This window comes from Micromys minutus (genome assembly GCF_963924665.1).
Source record: "Micromys minutus genome assembly, chromosome: 6".
Taxonomy (NCBI): domain Eukaryota; kingdom Metazoa; phylum Chordata; class Mammalia; order Rodentia; family Muridae; genus Micromys; species Micromys minutus.
In genome coordinates, this window is record NC_137975.1 from 27,166,091 (window position 1) to 27,179,420 (window position 13,330).

At 52.2% G+C, this 13,330-nt stretch overlaps 1 protein-coding gene across 3 annotated transcripts in view; it reads left to right on the plus strand.

Moving 5' to 3' along the window:
* Nucleotides 1-4,063: 4,063 nt before the first annotated feature.
* KIF21B (kinesin family member 21B) overlaps nt 4,064-13,330 on the plus strand; it is a gene marked incomplete at both ends in the record, with an annotated part of 43,079 nt that continues 33,812 nt past the window's right edge. For all 3 annotated transcript variants that reach the window (XM_080917639.1, XM_080917637.1, XM_080917638.1), the window contains one exon: nt 4,064-4,104. In XM_080917639.1, the coding sequence (XP_080773765.1) occupies nt 4,064-4,104 (41 nt within the window). The remainder of the gene's footprint in view (nt 4,105-13,330) is intronic.

Below are 13,330 nucleotides of genomic sequence, written 5' to 3' on the forward strand. Positions count from 1 at the left end.
GATGTGACCTGGGGGTTCTTTTTGAGTCTAGACACTGACACAGTAACTACGAGAGTTGCCCTATAGATACTGTTAGCAGTATAGATACTGTTAGCAGTATAGATACTGTTAGCAGGCATAGATACTGTTAGCAGGCAAAACAAAGCAGAAGGTAAAAATCACCATGTCTAAGAACCATGTCCAGTCAGGAGGTGGGGGTGCATGCTTTTAACTGAGGGATTTAGGAGGCAGAGGCAGGTAGATCTTTGAGTTTGACCCTAGCTTGGTCTAAGGAGTGACTTGCAGGGTAGCCAGGGTGAAACAGAAGAAATCCTGTCTCAAAAAACCAAAACAACCAAACAAAAACATATACAATGGGGTATGTCTAATTCCAGTGCTCTGGAGGCTGAGGCAGGAGGATCATGAGTTTCAGTGCTAGCCTGTGCTTCATAGGAAGGCTTTGCTTTTAAAAAGAAAGAAAGAAAGATGTTTGAGGTTACATAGAACATTAATTAAATCCTAATTATTATCTGAAGCCAAAAATAGAGTTTGTTTTAAGAGTGATGTATGTTTGAAATCCATGGGCAGCTCTCTGCCTTCCTTGCTATTTATAACAGGCTCTGGTTTCCTCTGTGGCCAAGTCTGTCTCCTTCTAAACACAGGAAGTGAGGCTCAGTTCACGTCTGCACTCAGATCTCCTGAGTCTGCAGCTCAATAGATCTTCCCTGGGGTTCCGAGCTTCTTGCTGGTGGGAAGAACTGGGCCCTGCCTCTGGTTGGACATTGGAGTTTGGCGCTAAACATTTGCTTAGGACACCGTTAGAGGATAGGTTGAGGCCTGCTCCCCCGGACCCAAGCACAGATGCTGGGATGGGCCTCGGGGCTCGATGCTCTTGAGTGCTGTAGCCACCACCATTTCCACTAAGGCTTATTTAGATTTTGCAATCCTGTCCCTGAAGGGGGGGGGGGGCACAGAAAGAAGACACAAGTTCAGACTTCCTTTGGGGACATTTCTGGTACCTATGGGGATCCCTTTTTTGTTTTTATTTGTTCCCATAGCACTACTGTTCAAAAAAGTGCAATGTGTCTAAGAGAGCTCAGACCAGATGGCTGCCCTAAGTCACTGCTGGAGTATTTTAACTTTGCGTGGGAGCTTCCTGATTTGGAGGGGCCTCCCCACACCTCCCCTAGGTTCCCATCTGCCCAGACGCCCACAGCTCCTGTCAGGAAAAATGATGGAGGACCTAAGATGCTTGGGGGAAGGAACTCAGCTCAGAAGAGGGGTTGGGACTTATATTCTAGTCCAGATAGAAGCTCATCCCCTTCCCCTGCTCTCTCTCTCTCTCTCTCTCTCTCTCTCTCTCTCTCTCTCTCTCTCTCTCTGTGTGTGTGTGTGTGTGTGTGTGTGTGTGTGTGTGTGTGTGTGTGCAGCATTGAGGGCTTCATGCAGTAGCTGATTCTGAGAAATGTCAGGGTTCTGGAAACAGCAGCTGAGAAGAGGTGGGAACACAGTGAAGAAGCTGTGTTGAGGCTGGATAGAGCTCAAAAAGGGCAGAGATGGTCTTATCCTTCTCTGGACTAATCTAAATCTCTCCAAAAGGCAGCTTAAGCCTCTTTCTCACCTTGGATCCCCATATGACCTCAGCCCAGTTAGTCTCTCACTCCTGAACAGCAGAGCCCAGGAGTCAGGGTCTGTACCTCAGCTACCCAGCTGCTGCTTGGTGGTCCCACAGGGAGCTGTTGGGGCAGCCGGTGCAACTGGGACCTTGAAACCCTGGAAGCTAGGCCTGAGTCCTCGGCCATGTGTCTTTTTGCTTACCCTAGCTGCACACCCTGGACATCTAGGGATGTAAAGAGGAGAGCTCTGGCAGAATTTCTCAGCAGTAGAATTAGGAGCTAAAAGGGTCACCTACTGTTGGAAGTCTGAGCAGGCCTGTGGCAAACAGGATACCAGAGTTAAGTACCAAAGAAGTTTAGGGATGGAGGAGAGGGGAAACATTTTTGGTAAAAAACACAGTATCATCCAGGAGAACTAAACCTGTTGCTTGTGGCACCCTCAAGGAAAGCTGGGCCAGTCCAGTCCCCTTTCCCATAGGCACACCCTTAGAGGACTTGGGAAGCCTTAAACCACATACATGAGTCCAAATCCTTTGTGTGTTGCTTATGAGAACACTAGACCCTAGCCCATGCAGTGAAGAGAGTAAACAGGAGCATGAACGAAGTACCCACCTGTCCAGGTGATCTATGAGCATCACCGAGCTCTCTGAGACCTGGTTTTGTTAGAAGACAGGGAGGGTCTCAATTCCTCAACACTGCCTCTTGCTCTAAGGGATAGAATTCACTGGCTTCGGGTTTCAGATGCTAATATTAATAAAATATGTAGGATCCTACTAGGATTCCTTCCACACCACCACCACTCTGGGGCCATGGTTATCCTCCTGTTTGCTATGAAGGTAGAAAGAATAAACTAACATTACTTTCCAATTTTCCCTTAAAATTATTCCAAACAGGGGTCTGCGCTCCCGAGTGGAAGCAGTCACAAATGGGGGTGGGTGTGAGGAAGGGTGGCACCAAGAAGTGGATCCTCAAGACCCTAAATATACACCCTTGCCAAAATGTCTCACAGGGTTTCATCATCTGAGGCTGATGCAAGACACTCAGAGTCAGACTCCCCTGCCTCCCCTCCCCCAGAGGTCTTCATCCACATCCTGAGCTGCAGCTGGGTCCTCCTCTTGGGCCTTTTCCAGAGGAAGGAGCTGGGTGAAGCCTGGGAAGGGAAGGCAGCTGCTGAGGGGCCCTGTGAATAGCCTTAATGTTGGGAGTTGGAGGGGGGGCAGGGAGAAACTGGGACTGGGGAGGGGGTGTGAAGGGAATTGACTTCGCATCAGTGGTCTCCTTTCTCGGGGCCCTGTGTTGAAGTCTCCTGGGCTAATCCTTTATATATATTTGTGATGGCAGCGGCCGGCTTCTCCTTCCCTTCCCTCCCACTTGGGCATCTAGCATCTCCCAGGTATCTGGAGTTAACTGTTCCTTTGTTCCTACAACCTCCCAAGCAGATATGGGCCTCCCACATTGACCCTCTGCCCCAACTGTCACAAAGAGTGTGAACCAGGCCCCGTGGGTCATAAAGGTTAGTGGGAGCCTTGTCCAGTAAGAAAAGGCTGAGCTGGCCAGCCGTTGAAGCAAAATATGAACATAATGATATTGCAGGGTGGAGGTGGGGAAATTTACTTAGACATTAACAAGAATCCCCTTCAATAAAGGTTGGCGGATTTACCAAAATAAATGCAGAAGGAACACTTCGCTGGCTCTTGCAAATTGCTAATCTCTGTGGGATGCTTTGAGGTGCAGCACACTGCCCAAAGGCTAGGTCCTTACCCATTCCTAGCCACAGATTCGCTGTATGACCTTGGAGTGTTCCTCTTTGAGTCCCGTTCCTCATTTGGGAAACGAAGGTCCCACTGAGGCTGAAGTGCCATGACTTCGAGGGCCGCGGTTCCCGAATGGTCAACTTCCCAGGGATGAGTCCATCAGGCCACTCCTGCTCGCCGCCCCCCCCCCCCAACCTCCAATCCTACCCCACCCCTCCCAGCAACCCGATGGACGTGAGCCAAGAGGTCTCTTTAAAGGCTTAAGTCCCGCCTCAGCTGCTCGTTGGGGCCTTCTATTGGCGGCTCTGGGGAGGGGCGGGGCCCTGCGCGGCTCTGAGGGGCTGTGGGTGGGTCCTGAGGCGGCTCGGCCCCCGCCCCCTTTGTTCGCGCTGCGGCGGGAGGTGGCGGTCCGGGTGGGAGGTGTGTGCGCGCGCGTGTGCCGCGCTGTAGGGAGCTGCGGGTCTCACTGCCCGCTGTCAACGAGCTCAGCACCTCCGCGCGATGGCTGGAGGAGACGCATGGGACCAGCCCCGTGGGGCCGGCCGCGGGTGAGCCCCTCTGCCGCCTCCTGCGAGCATGTCACCTCCAGCCTGCGAGGTCGCTTTCGCTAGCTGCGTCCGTGCCTCCGCCTTCTGCAGCCGCAGCCGCTGCCGGGAGCAGTGGCCCCCGGACCCCCGCCCCTGATCCGCGCCCAGACCCTGGTGCCAGAGAACCATGGCTGGCCAGGGCGACTGCTGTGTCAAAGTGGCCGTCAGGTGAGGGTCGATGGCGGGGAAGGGGCGTGCGAGGAGGGGTTCGAGCTTTGTCTCGCGTGTTCTCGGGGCGGGGGGCGCGGGCACCGCTCGAGCAGGAGCCTGCAGTCCAGGAGGAGGGGCCGACGCGCGCTGGCCCGGCTGCCGCAGGGGAGCGGCGGCCCTGCGGACTGATGGAAGGTGGCTTTGTTTGGGTGGTAATTTCTGGCCCCTCTTGGGAGCCCTTAATGATCAGAAAATCGAATAAACAAGGAAATCCGGTATTTCACACCCAGCTTTGGCCCAGGCCAGAGCTTCTGTGTGTTTCCTCTTGTCCTCCCCATGAGGCTACCGTCTCATTCTGGGGTATAGGAGGGAATGCCCCCTCCCCCTATCTACCCCAGTTAGTTAGTTCTATGCTCTCGATCCAGCTCACCATCCTGGGAGCGGATACAACAGACAAAGATCGGCTGTGGGACCCATGAAAGGGCTGGAATGGTGCCTTGGTTTTCCACAGGATGCCAATGGTTTTTGGAGAAAGCCCTGCTGGTCCTGCCCCAAGAGGAGATGGAGCTAGGGAGAAAGAAAAAGGTGTATCTGAGGGACTAATCCAGAAGAGGTGTAAGGGGGGGTGACAGGACCCTAATGCTACATTCACAGGCACATAGGTGAAACTGAGCAACGGGAAAGAGCCCTTAGATTTATCTGGAGTCCCCTTCCCAATATCTGCAGGTACTAGAAATAATCTGGCAGACATTAAGAGGAAAGAGGACGTAACTGAGTCGGGTTTTTTTTTCCATAGGGGCACACAGGTGTAGGGACAGGAAATGCTACAAAGTTGAGCTATCTGTTCTCTGTGGTGGGTGAAGGTGCCTTCCACCAGCTCTCCTGGTTTTGTTTTGTGACCTTCTCTATAAGAACATATTGGGAAGGAACCAATGTAGGAGCTGGTCACCAACTCAGGGATACACAGAGGAGCATATGTCTCTGGAGTGGAGCAGTCAAAGTCTAGGGTGGGTCCCTGAGACAAATGTCCAAATCCCATGGGTCAGAGATGACCCAGATTCCAGGGATCCTGGGAAGTGGCTTCTAGACAAGATGAAAGAAATCGATTGGATAGGTTCTCTCTTTCTGCCCCTCCAACCTGACCAACTCTGTGCAACCCAGAGAGAAGGCACAGAGGCTTAGTATAATAGCTCAGGTGCTGAGGGAGGGGGATTGAGGGCTGCCTACGGTCCAGCAGCTCCTACCGCACTCAGAACGTCACTTGTACGCACTCTTCCTGGCACTGAACAGCCAGAGACAAAGAGGAGCCCTGCAGGTGCCTGGTGGGCTGGTGGGGCGGAGCCAGGCTGCTACTGAGGCTGACATTGCCTCAGGAACCCTTGGGGGTCGAGGGATGCGAATGGCCCGGGTGGGAGTGAGAAATATCAGTATGGCATCTACAGCAGTTGGGGAGCCACCTATCATAAAAGAAAACGGAAACCCAACCTCCAACCAGCGTGAACCAGGATGGACAGGGCAGGAGATGGGGTGCCCTATCCATGGGGGCTTTCCTTTAGACTCCATTTTACAGGAGAGAGCCAAACAAAGGCCTTCCTTCTTGATTCAGACTCCCCAGTATGGGCCTGGCATGGTAAAATATTGGGGTTCCCACTTCAAGAGCCTAGGTGCACGGGCACCTGTGTAGAGAGTAAAGGGATAGCTAGTGTTCTCTTTCCACAACCACCAGGACATTTCTGGGACTTTTACCACAGAGAGGGATGGTGGCTGCCTTCTGCACCCAGGGCTTTGGGATGCTTTTCTCAACCGGAGTCAGCATGTATATGAAGTTGTGTGGAAATTAAACATCTGAAGAGCTAGCCTTTCCCAGGGCTCCAAGAAGGTGAGAGCCCCTCCCACTCATCCCGTCTGGCTCTAGACCAGCCAGCCCGGCACACGCCAGACCTCAATGGGCAGCCGGCCGTGCAGGCAGACAATGCCTGGACAGAGCCCAGGTTCTAATCAGAGAACTGAGGGTGGGACTGAGTTGGAAGAAGGAGCAGATGGTGCCAGTGATGTGCTTTAGGGGGCATTCTGCTTGGTTCCGGGTCTCTTTTCATGTCTCACCTCCAGTGTCACCACCCGTGTGTGTGACGGAAGGGACTGGGTGTGAGGCTGCATTTATGAGCAGCAAGGATTTCGGGTTGCCTAGACCTACCCATGACTGTAAGTTTCCTAGCTGCTGACAAAGAGAGCTGTCTTCCTGACTTCCTGGAAGTCCTCTCTGAATTCTCATGAGAGTCACTTATGGTGAAGTCCTGAGGTCTGGCCCTATGAACAGAGAGTAAGACGGAGCTGATCAGAGGCATGTGTGGGAAGACGGCCTGGGTGTTAGAAAGGGGACCCCAGGACTGTTGATTCACAACCAGGACTGTCTGTGTACAAAAGTACTGCTTGAGGGCCAGAACTCCTAGAGTCAGAAAGAGGGAACTTTCAGGATGTGGGGGACAGGGCCAGATGTGACCAGGTCCCCAAATCCTCACCCTGTGGTTTTCCCCAACTAGGCAGAGTTAGACCCATCTGTGCCTGAACCCTGAACCCAGGCCAGTCAACCTCACACTGGAGATTACCAACTGGTCCATCACCTGCCTGGGATCCTTTTATCCACTAATCCCTGTACTCCAAAGGCCTTTACCTGGGGTGAGGGATAAGGGTGTGCAGCCAAGCCAGAGAGGGAGAAGGCTGAGCTGTACCCATCTGTGCTGCAGAAAGAGGCCTGGCAAATGGGGGCCGTAAGTGGAGTAGCCAAGAAACCTAAGTTTGCAAGGTTGAAATTAGGGCAGGAAGCCAGGATACAGGACAAGTTTATTTAAGACCCTTTCAGCCCCCCACTCCTCCCAGCCCACTCCCCGCACCCCTGCTCTGCTCTTCACCATAAAGAGAGTCCTTGGTGTTGCCTAGCCCCTTCCCCTTATCTCTGCCTGACTTTGCTCAGCTTCCTTCCTTCAGTGGGATGGGGAGGGGGAGGTGCCTAGCTAGGGACTCAAGGGACCATAGATTCCATTTCTGCCCTCTCCTAGCTGGGACATCTCACTTCATCGACTTCCCAAGTATATTAGTCTTTCTGGGAATCTTGCTCAATGACTGCCTAAATTTTTTAATTAGGATTTTTGTCAGGACAGGAAGGAGAGTAAAGACAGAAGAAACTGTGGGGTGGCTATGTGGGGGTGCCTCCAGGGTCTCAAAGCTAAGCAGTGCTATCTGGCTGTGTCCTGTGCTGTCTAATTTATAGATCTGGGAAACTGAGCCCTCTATGGGATGTGTAGAGACTTGAGAATCTTGCTAGTGCCCTCCTGTTTGAGAAATGGGGCTTATATCATCACAAGGAAGTGGAGTGTTGTAACCACAGGCCCCGGAAATTGGCCCCTCCGCTACGCTACCCAGCCAGCCAGTTTGATTGGCTCTTAGCTTTTGAAAACAACCAAGCAGTGGTAGGGTGGGGCTGGGGCCAGGGAACCAGCAGAGGTGACACAAGGCTGACACCCTTATTATAGCTCTGGGGACAAAGGGCAGGGCTGAACCCATGTAATTGTTTACCTCTCTTGTCTTTCTGGACCTCATTTTACCCATCAGAGACTGGGAACTCTTGGCTGGTTCCGATTAGCAGCACCTTGTAGTACCTCGTAGAACTGAGTAGTGCCTTGTAGGAAACAAAGCTCAAGAGGACTCCTGGGTCATTGAGGATGAATAAAATGTTTAAACAAATATCCTAAATTAAGTGTGCTTAAGAGGTGTTTGTCTCTCTAGTTTAAATGATCGTATCTAGTAAAAGTGGATTGATTTGCAGCCAATCTATTCATCTTCTGATTGTGACCCAATACCATAATTGTTAAAGTTTTCGCCCAGAGCTGGGCACTAGGTCTGTCCTCTCATGCTCAGCTGACCAAATAATCGATGCTTCTCTCATGAGCAAACCCAGGGGAGCAGGGATGAGAGAGGCTGGATCTGAACTCAGGGCTCTGTGGTTTGCAACACATGCAACCTGCCCTAACCGGATTCCCCCTGTCTGGCTGCTAATTGGCTGAGAGCCCCGGTCTTTGCTTCAGATGTTTTATTGCCCTGCCCTGCCGTGGTGAAAGGGGATGAGGGAAATACATAGAGCACCCGGGCAGATGCGTGGCAAAGGGTGACATTCTCCAAGTGTGCCTTAGTGGCTACTGGCATAGCTGCCTGTCACCACCCAGGCCTGAGCTCCCACAACCTTGCTGTTTTCTTTTGGGTTTGAGAAGCTGTTGTTCTCTTCTGAGGTCCTTGTGACTGTCTCCTTCCTCATGCTGCAACCCGTTAATACAGTTCATTGTGTTGTGGGGACCCCCAACCATGAAATTACTTTCATTGCTACTTCATAACTGTAATTTTGCTACTGTTTTGAATCGTGATGCAAATATCTGTGTTTTCTGGTCGTCTTTTTAGGGTCCCAACTCCCAACTCCTATAGGGTAGCCACACTAGTCAAAGGCAGAGCCCCAGGTGTCTTGGGTTCCCAGGCCTCTCGTGTCCTCTGGACATTAGTGTCTTGAGGTCATTGAAGAAAGCAGTGCCTCTTGTCCTTCCAACTCACTCTGTGAATCAGCTGCTTCAGCTAAGATTGGGGGTTGGGGCTCTGAGGGTTCAGAAGCCCTGGGGCAGTCAGTGGCCTAATGGATGCATTGTCCCCATCACTGGTGGGCTCCTTCTTTTGCCTCCAGATTCTCTGGGATATGGGAAGGAGATGTGCTGTGGTCCCTGTCCCCAAATGCCTGGCTCTCTACCTTGGTGGCATGGCAGTGTGGGCAAGCTACCTGTCCTTTCTCTATTCGGAGTTGCCCCATTTCAACGAGGTGCACTCATTAGAGAGCCTGCAGACTTGCTACAGGGAATTGCAACTGGTCCAGTGTGCTGGAGGGAGGCTGGCCGCCCTCCGCGCCATCCAGCCAGCTGCCTGTTGCTCTGCATTCCTCAGCCGGGGAGTGTCCCCTGGGCCCAGCCCCTACTGAGCTGCCCCCCTACCAGATGCAGATGCCAGCACAGCTCTGGGATCTGGGCTAAGCCTGATGCTGCAGTGTCTCCTGTCTCTTGGGAGGTTATGGAAAACCCCTACCAGATGCCCTGAGATGGGGGTAGGACTGAGGAAGCATAGCTGAGTGGCAGTTCCCTGAGATGGACTTGCCTTTTTTTTCACAGGCTCCAAAGACAGAGAGGGGTCAGACCCACCTCCATCTTAGGAAGCGCCTGGTGCTGCTCACAGCCTGGCTGCTTGGCTGGCCAATCACAGGCTGGGGTACCGCCCTCAGACAGGGGCTAGCCTTCTCCCAGCCTCCTGTGGTCTATCTCCTGACATGTCATTCATCTGCTTGCTGCCTCCACCCCAGCCTGCTGTCGGTCCTGGGGTGTGGCCTTGACTCAAGGCTACAGACAACGAGGTTCTAAGGTCCGGGGTGTCTCAGAGAAGGTGTCCTCTCTGTTTCTGCTTCTAGGTGTGACTCAGAACTCTGCTGCCAGAGCTCTAGAATGAACTGAAAGTAAAGTTGAGGACATCCCCTTTGAAGGGGGTGGAGTTAGAGCCCTAGACACCCCAGTGCCTCCTGAGGTTGTTGTGGAGTGTCACATCCCCTCCCCATGATCTCAGAGGCAGAAGTCAAGCAGAGAGTGTTGACCAGGCCCTTTTCGCCAGGTCTGCCAGGGCCTCATAAATCCATGCCCTTTGACCCCACAATACAAAGCCTTCTTGTTTGGGGGGTGCAGAACCAGCCCCATCTTTTCCTGAGGGTAACCACAAGAGGGCTGGGCTCCAGATGCCTATAAAAAGCCAAGGGAGGTTCCAATAGGCAAATGGTGATATGGTCCTGGTGGTTCTGCTCCTAGTACAGCTGGATTTCCCCTCACTCTGATTCAGAGTTAGCACCCTGAATTAGGTCTTGCCAACCTGATGGAGAGAAGACCAGGGCCTGTGGAGAGATGCCTTGTCTCGGCTAAGTCAGCTAAAAGCCCCTCGGGCGTCTGAAAGCCAGACTCCCCTGAGAGAGTAAGGATTTTGCTTCTAGCAGCTGGCAGGTTGCCAGGCTGCCTAAGAGAAGTGTGTGTGTGTGTGTGTGTGTGTGTGTGTGTGTGTGTGTGTGTGTGTGTGCTCTCGAGCGTTGTGTGTACAAGCACGTGTGTTGGGGGGAAGGGGGTACTACAGAGGGCAAAGGAAGCCTGCTTTCTACTAATGGCCCAGTTCAGCCTCCATAGCTACAAAGCTTGGGAAATGCTTTCTTTCCCTCCAGGCAGGCAGGCAGCTGCTGGTGGGATCAGCAGGGATTCTAAAGGGTTCATTTTTCTCCAGCCTGACCCTTCTGTCCCTGTTTAGGGGTGGCCCAGTGACTACAGCAGGATTGGGCACACATGAGACTGCTTTAAATTTTGTCTGCATCATTATACATTGTTGGGGGGAGGGGGGCTTCCAGCTTGTGAAATGTCACCTCCCGGATTTCAGGAAAATGGGGCATGTGTCCCTTGCTCCATAGTTTTGTGACAACACATAGAGTGCTCGTGGCGCCCAGGTTCTCAGATGAGGCTAGGGACTGGGAGAAGGCTTGAAGGACGGGCAAACCTGCTACCCCCAAGGATAATTTCTGCCGCTTTCAGGCTTCCCTTTCCAGGATTTAACCATCTTTACAGGCAGGAAGTTCTTTTTGCTAGCTTATCTAAATCCCTCTGGCTGTAGCTAAGTTCCCCTTTGATCTTGCCCAGTCTCTGATGAGGAAGAGTGTGTCCTTGGCAGGTCACATAGCATAGTAAAGTGAGTGTGTGAGAGGCAGACTGGAGACCATGAGGCCTCTGTGTCCCTTTTGTGTCTCTTGCATACATGAGCCCAACGCACACCGTAAAGAACACAGCAGCTGGTCCTTCACTTTGCCCCACCTCCTGTGGTTGGAACTAGGCATGTGGATTCAGGGCATGAGGAGGAGCCAATGGGTCTAAGCTGCCTTTGGTACCTATCAAGCCTGGATACAGCCCAGCCAGATGTTGGGCGATAGGGCTCCTTTATAGTCCCTCTGAAGCTCCACCCCCTCCGCCCCGCCAAGAGCTCCCTTTCAAGACTCCAGAAAAGACTCCTTACAACAAAACAGACATGCTTTTAGCCCCATGAAAGTTCTTCCGAAGGGTCTATGTTGATTACTGATTACCATCTGAGTTCAGGTCTCTGGTTCCTAGGTCTCTAGTCCAGGTATCTAGTTCTTAAGTTTGGAGGTAGGTCTGGGAAGGGAGTATCTCTCAGTCTAGAATTCCTCAAGTGCAAATCTTACACAAGTGAGTGTGTGCATGCTAATTTGCTCAAACCTCTGGAAAAAGCAGCCTTGTTCCTTATCAGTCAAGTGACCTTGAGCTCCGGCCAGCTTAGAGATAAATTGCTCATCTTAAACCGTGTGCGTGCGTGTGTGTGTGTGTGTGTGTGTGTGTGTGTGTGTGTGTGTGTGTGCGTGTGTGTGTGTGTGTGTGATGACCCACTATGGGCAAAGTGATGGATAGCATCTAGCAAGAAGCTCTCTTGCCCCTGAGTACTGAAGTTTACTGTACTAGGTGAAATGAGTTGCAGGTAAAGTCTCAGCAAAGAAAAGATATCAGGGATCAGACTCAGTACCATCTTTAGCTTTTAAGGGTTTGGTTTGGTTTGGATCCTGCCTGGGACAAGGGACCCAAGTGCTCATTTTAGATATTAAAGCAGACCTGGCTTCCAAGTTCTTCCACCATCTCTCAGTCCCTATCTGGCATACCCTGACCCCCAACCCTGAACTTTTCAGACCCTTCCCGAAGAGGATCTTAATCTAGACATTTTGTTCTCTCTCTCTCTCTCTCTCTCTCTCTCTCTCTCTCTCTCTCTCTCTCTCTCCCTCTCTCTCTCTCCCTCCCTCCCTCCCCCTCCCTCCCTCCCTCCCTCCCTCCCTCCCTCCCTCTCTCTCTCTCTCTCTCTCTCTCTCTGTCTCCTCTCTCCCCCTTCCATCCCTCTCCCTCTTTCCTCTTCTCCTGCCCTGTCTTCCCCCCACCCCTGCCTTGGTCCTTGGGGACAGTAAACTCACCTGAGAGCAGCTTCCCAATAGACCTGACTTTAATATATCCTAATCCAGCTTGAACTGTCTCATTTCACTGTCAGAAAAATAATCCATCACTAAGGAACTAAGGAACAGAGAGACGGCTCGGCCTGTAAAAGTATTTGATGCTAAGCCCTGATAACATAAATTCAATTCCCAGGACCCAAATAGTGGAAGAAAGAGATTCCAGTGCTTGTCCTCTGGCCTCCACATGTGTATTCTGCCATACATGCACCCACACATGTTTATTACATGTATGCATACACACATACAAACACAAATGCTTTTTTTTAAGCTTTTGGCTTGTTTAAAGCTCTGGATTGTTTTAATATCACCGCCTGTTCTTTCTCATCAGTGGAAAGTCTTTAAGTGTAAAACACTGCACCCTTGTAGGCCTTGGGTGAAGACTAAGGGAGAGTAGGTTAGGAGCTCTGGCCTAGTAGAGTAGCTGAGTAGATGGGACAAGTTTTACCAAAAAAAAAAAAAAAAAAAAAAAAACAGCCAACCCCCTAGGAACCCAAAGTCACTGGGCGGAGCTTCTGGGAAGGGCGATTGGCCGCCTTTGTGTGATGTCACTGGAGGCCCTAAGGTGAGGCTCCTCCTAAACTTTGGTGGTGGCTGTTGGGTCTCAGGCACGTACCCAGGTCCACCTAGCCTTTATGCTCTGCAGAAAGCGAGTTTTGCCCTTGGCAGTCTCTCAGCAGCCCCTGGCCTGCGCTCCTCTGTGTCCTCTGCCCTTCACTTGCTACCGCCCAGTCCTGCTCCTGACGAGCCGAAGAACCGCTGAGCTCAGCTCTTCCCGCGGCCCTAGGCTCCGGCTGGCAGCCTTTGTCCCCTGACTCGCCCGCCTTTAAGTCTCTCTGCTGTGGCTCAGCGCTGCGGGGGTGGGGGCAGCCGCCCACATCAGGCCAGCCACTGTTCGTTTGTGAGCGGAGGAAGCATGGTGACCTCAGCTGCGGTGCCAGATCCTGCTTCTGAAAAGCCTTGGCTGCGCCACCCTGCCAGCCGTTTGTCAAATGGCGAATAGGGCCGCTCTGTTCAGCAAGATTCCGGGGGCCTTTCGGAGAGGGGCCCTCGGTCATCCTTCCCAACAGGGTGGAGAGGAAGGATAGAAAGATAGTCTGCAGATTCACACTCTCCCTGGGCAAAAATGTCACA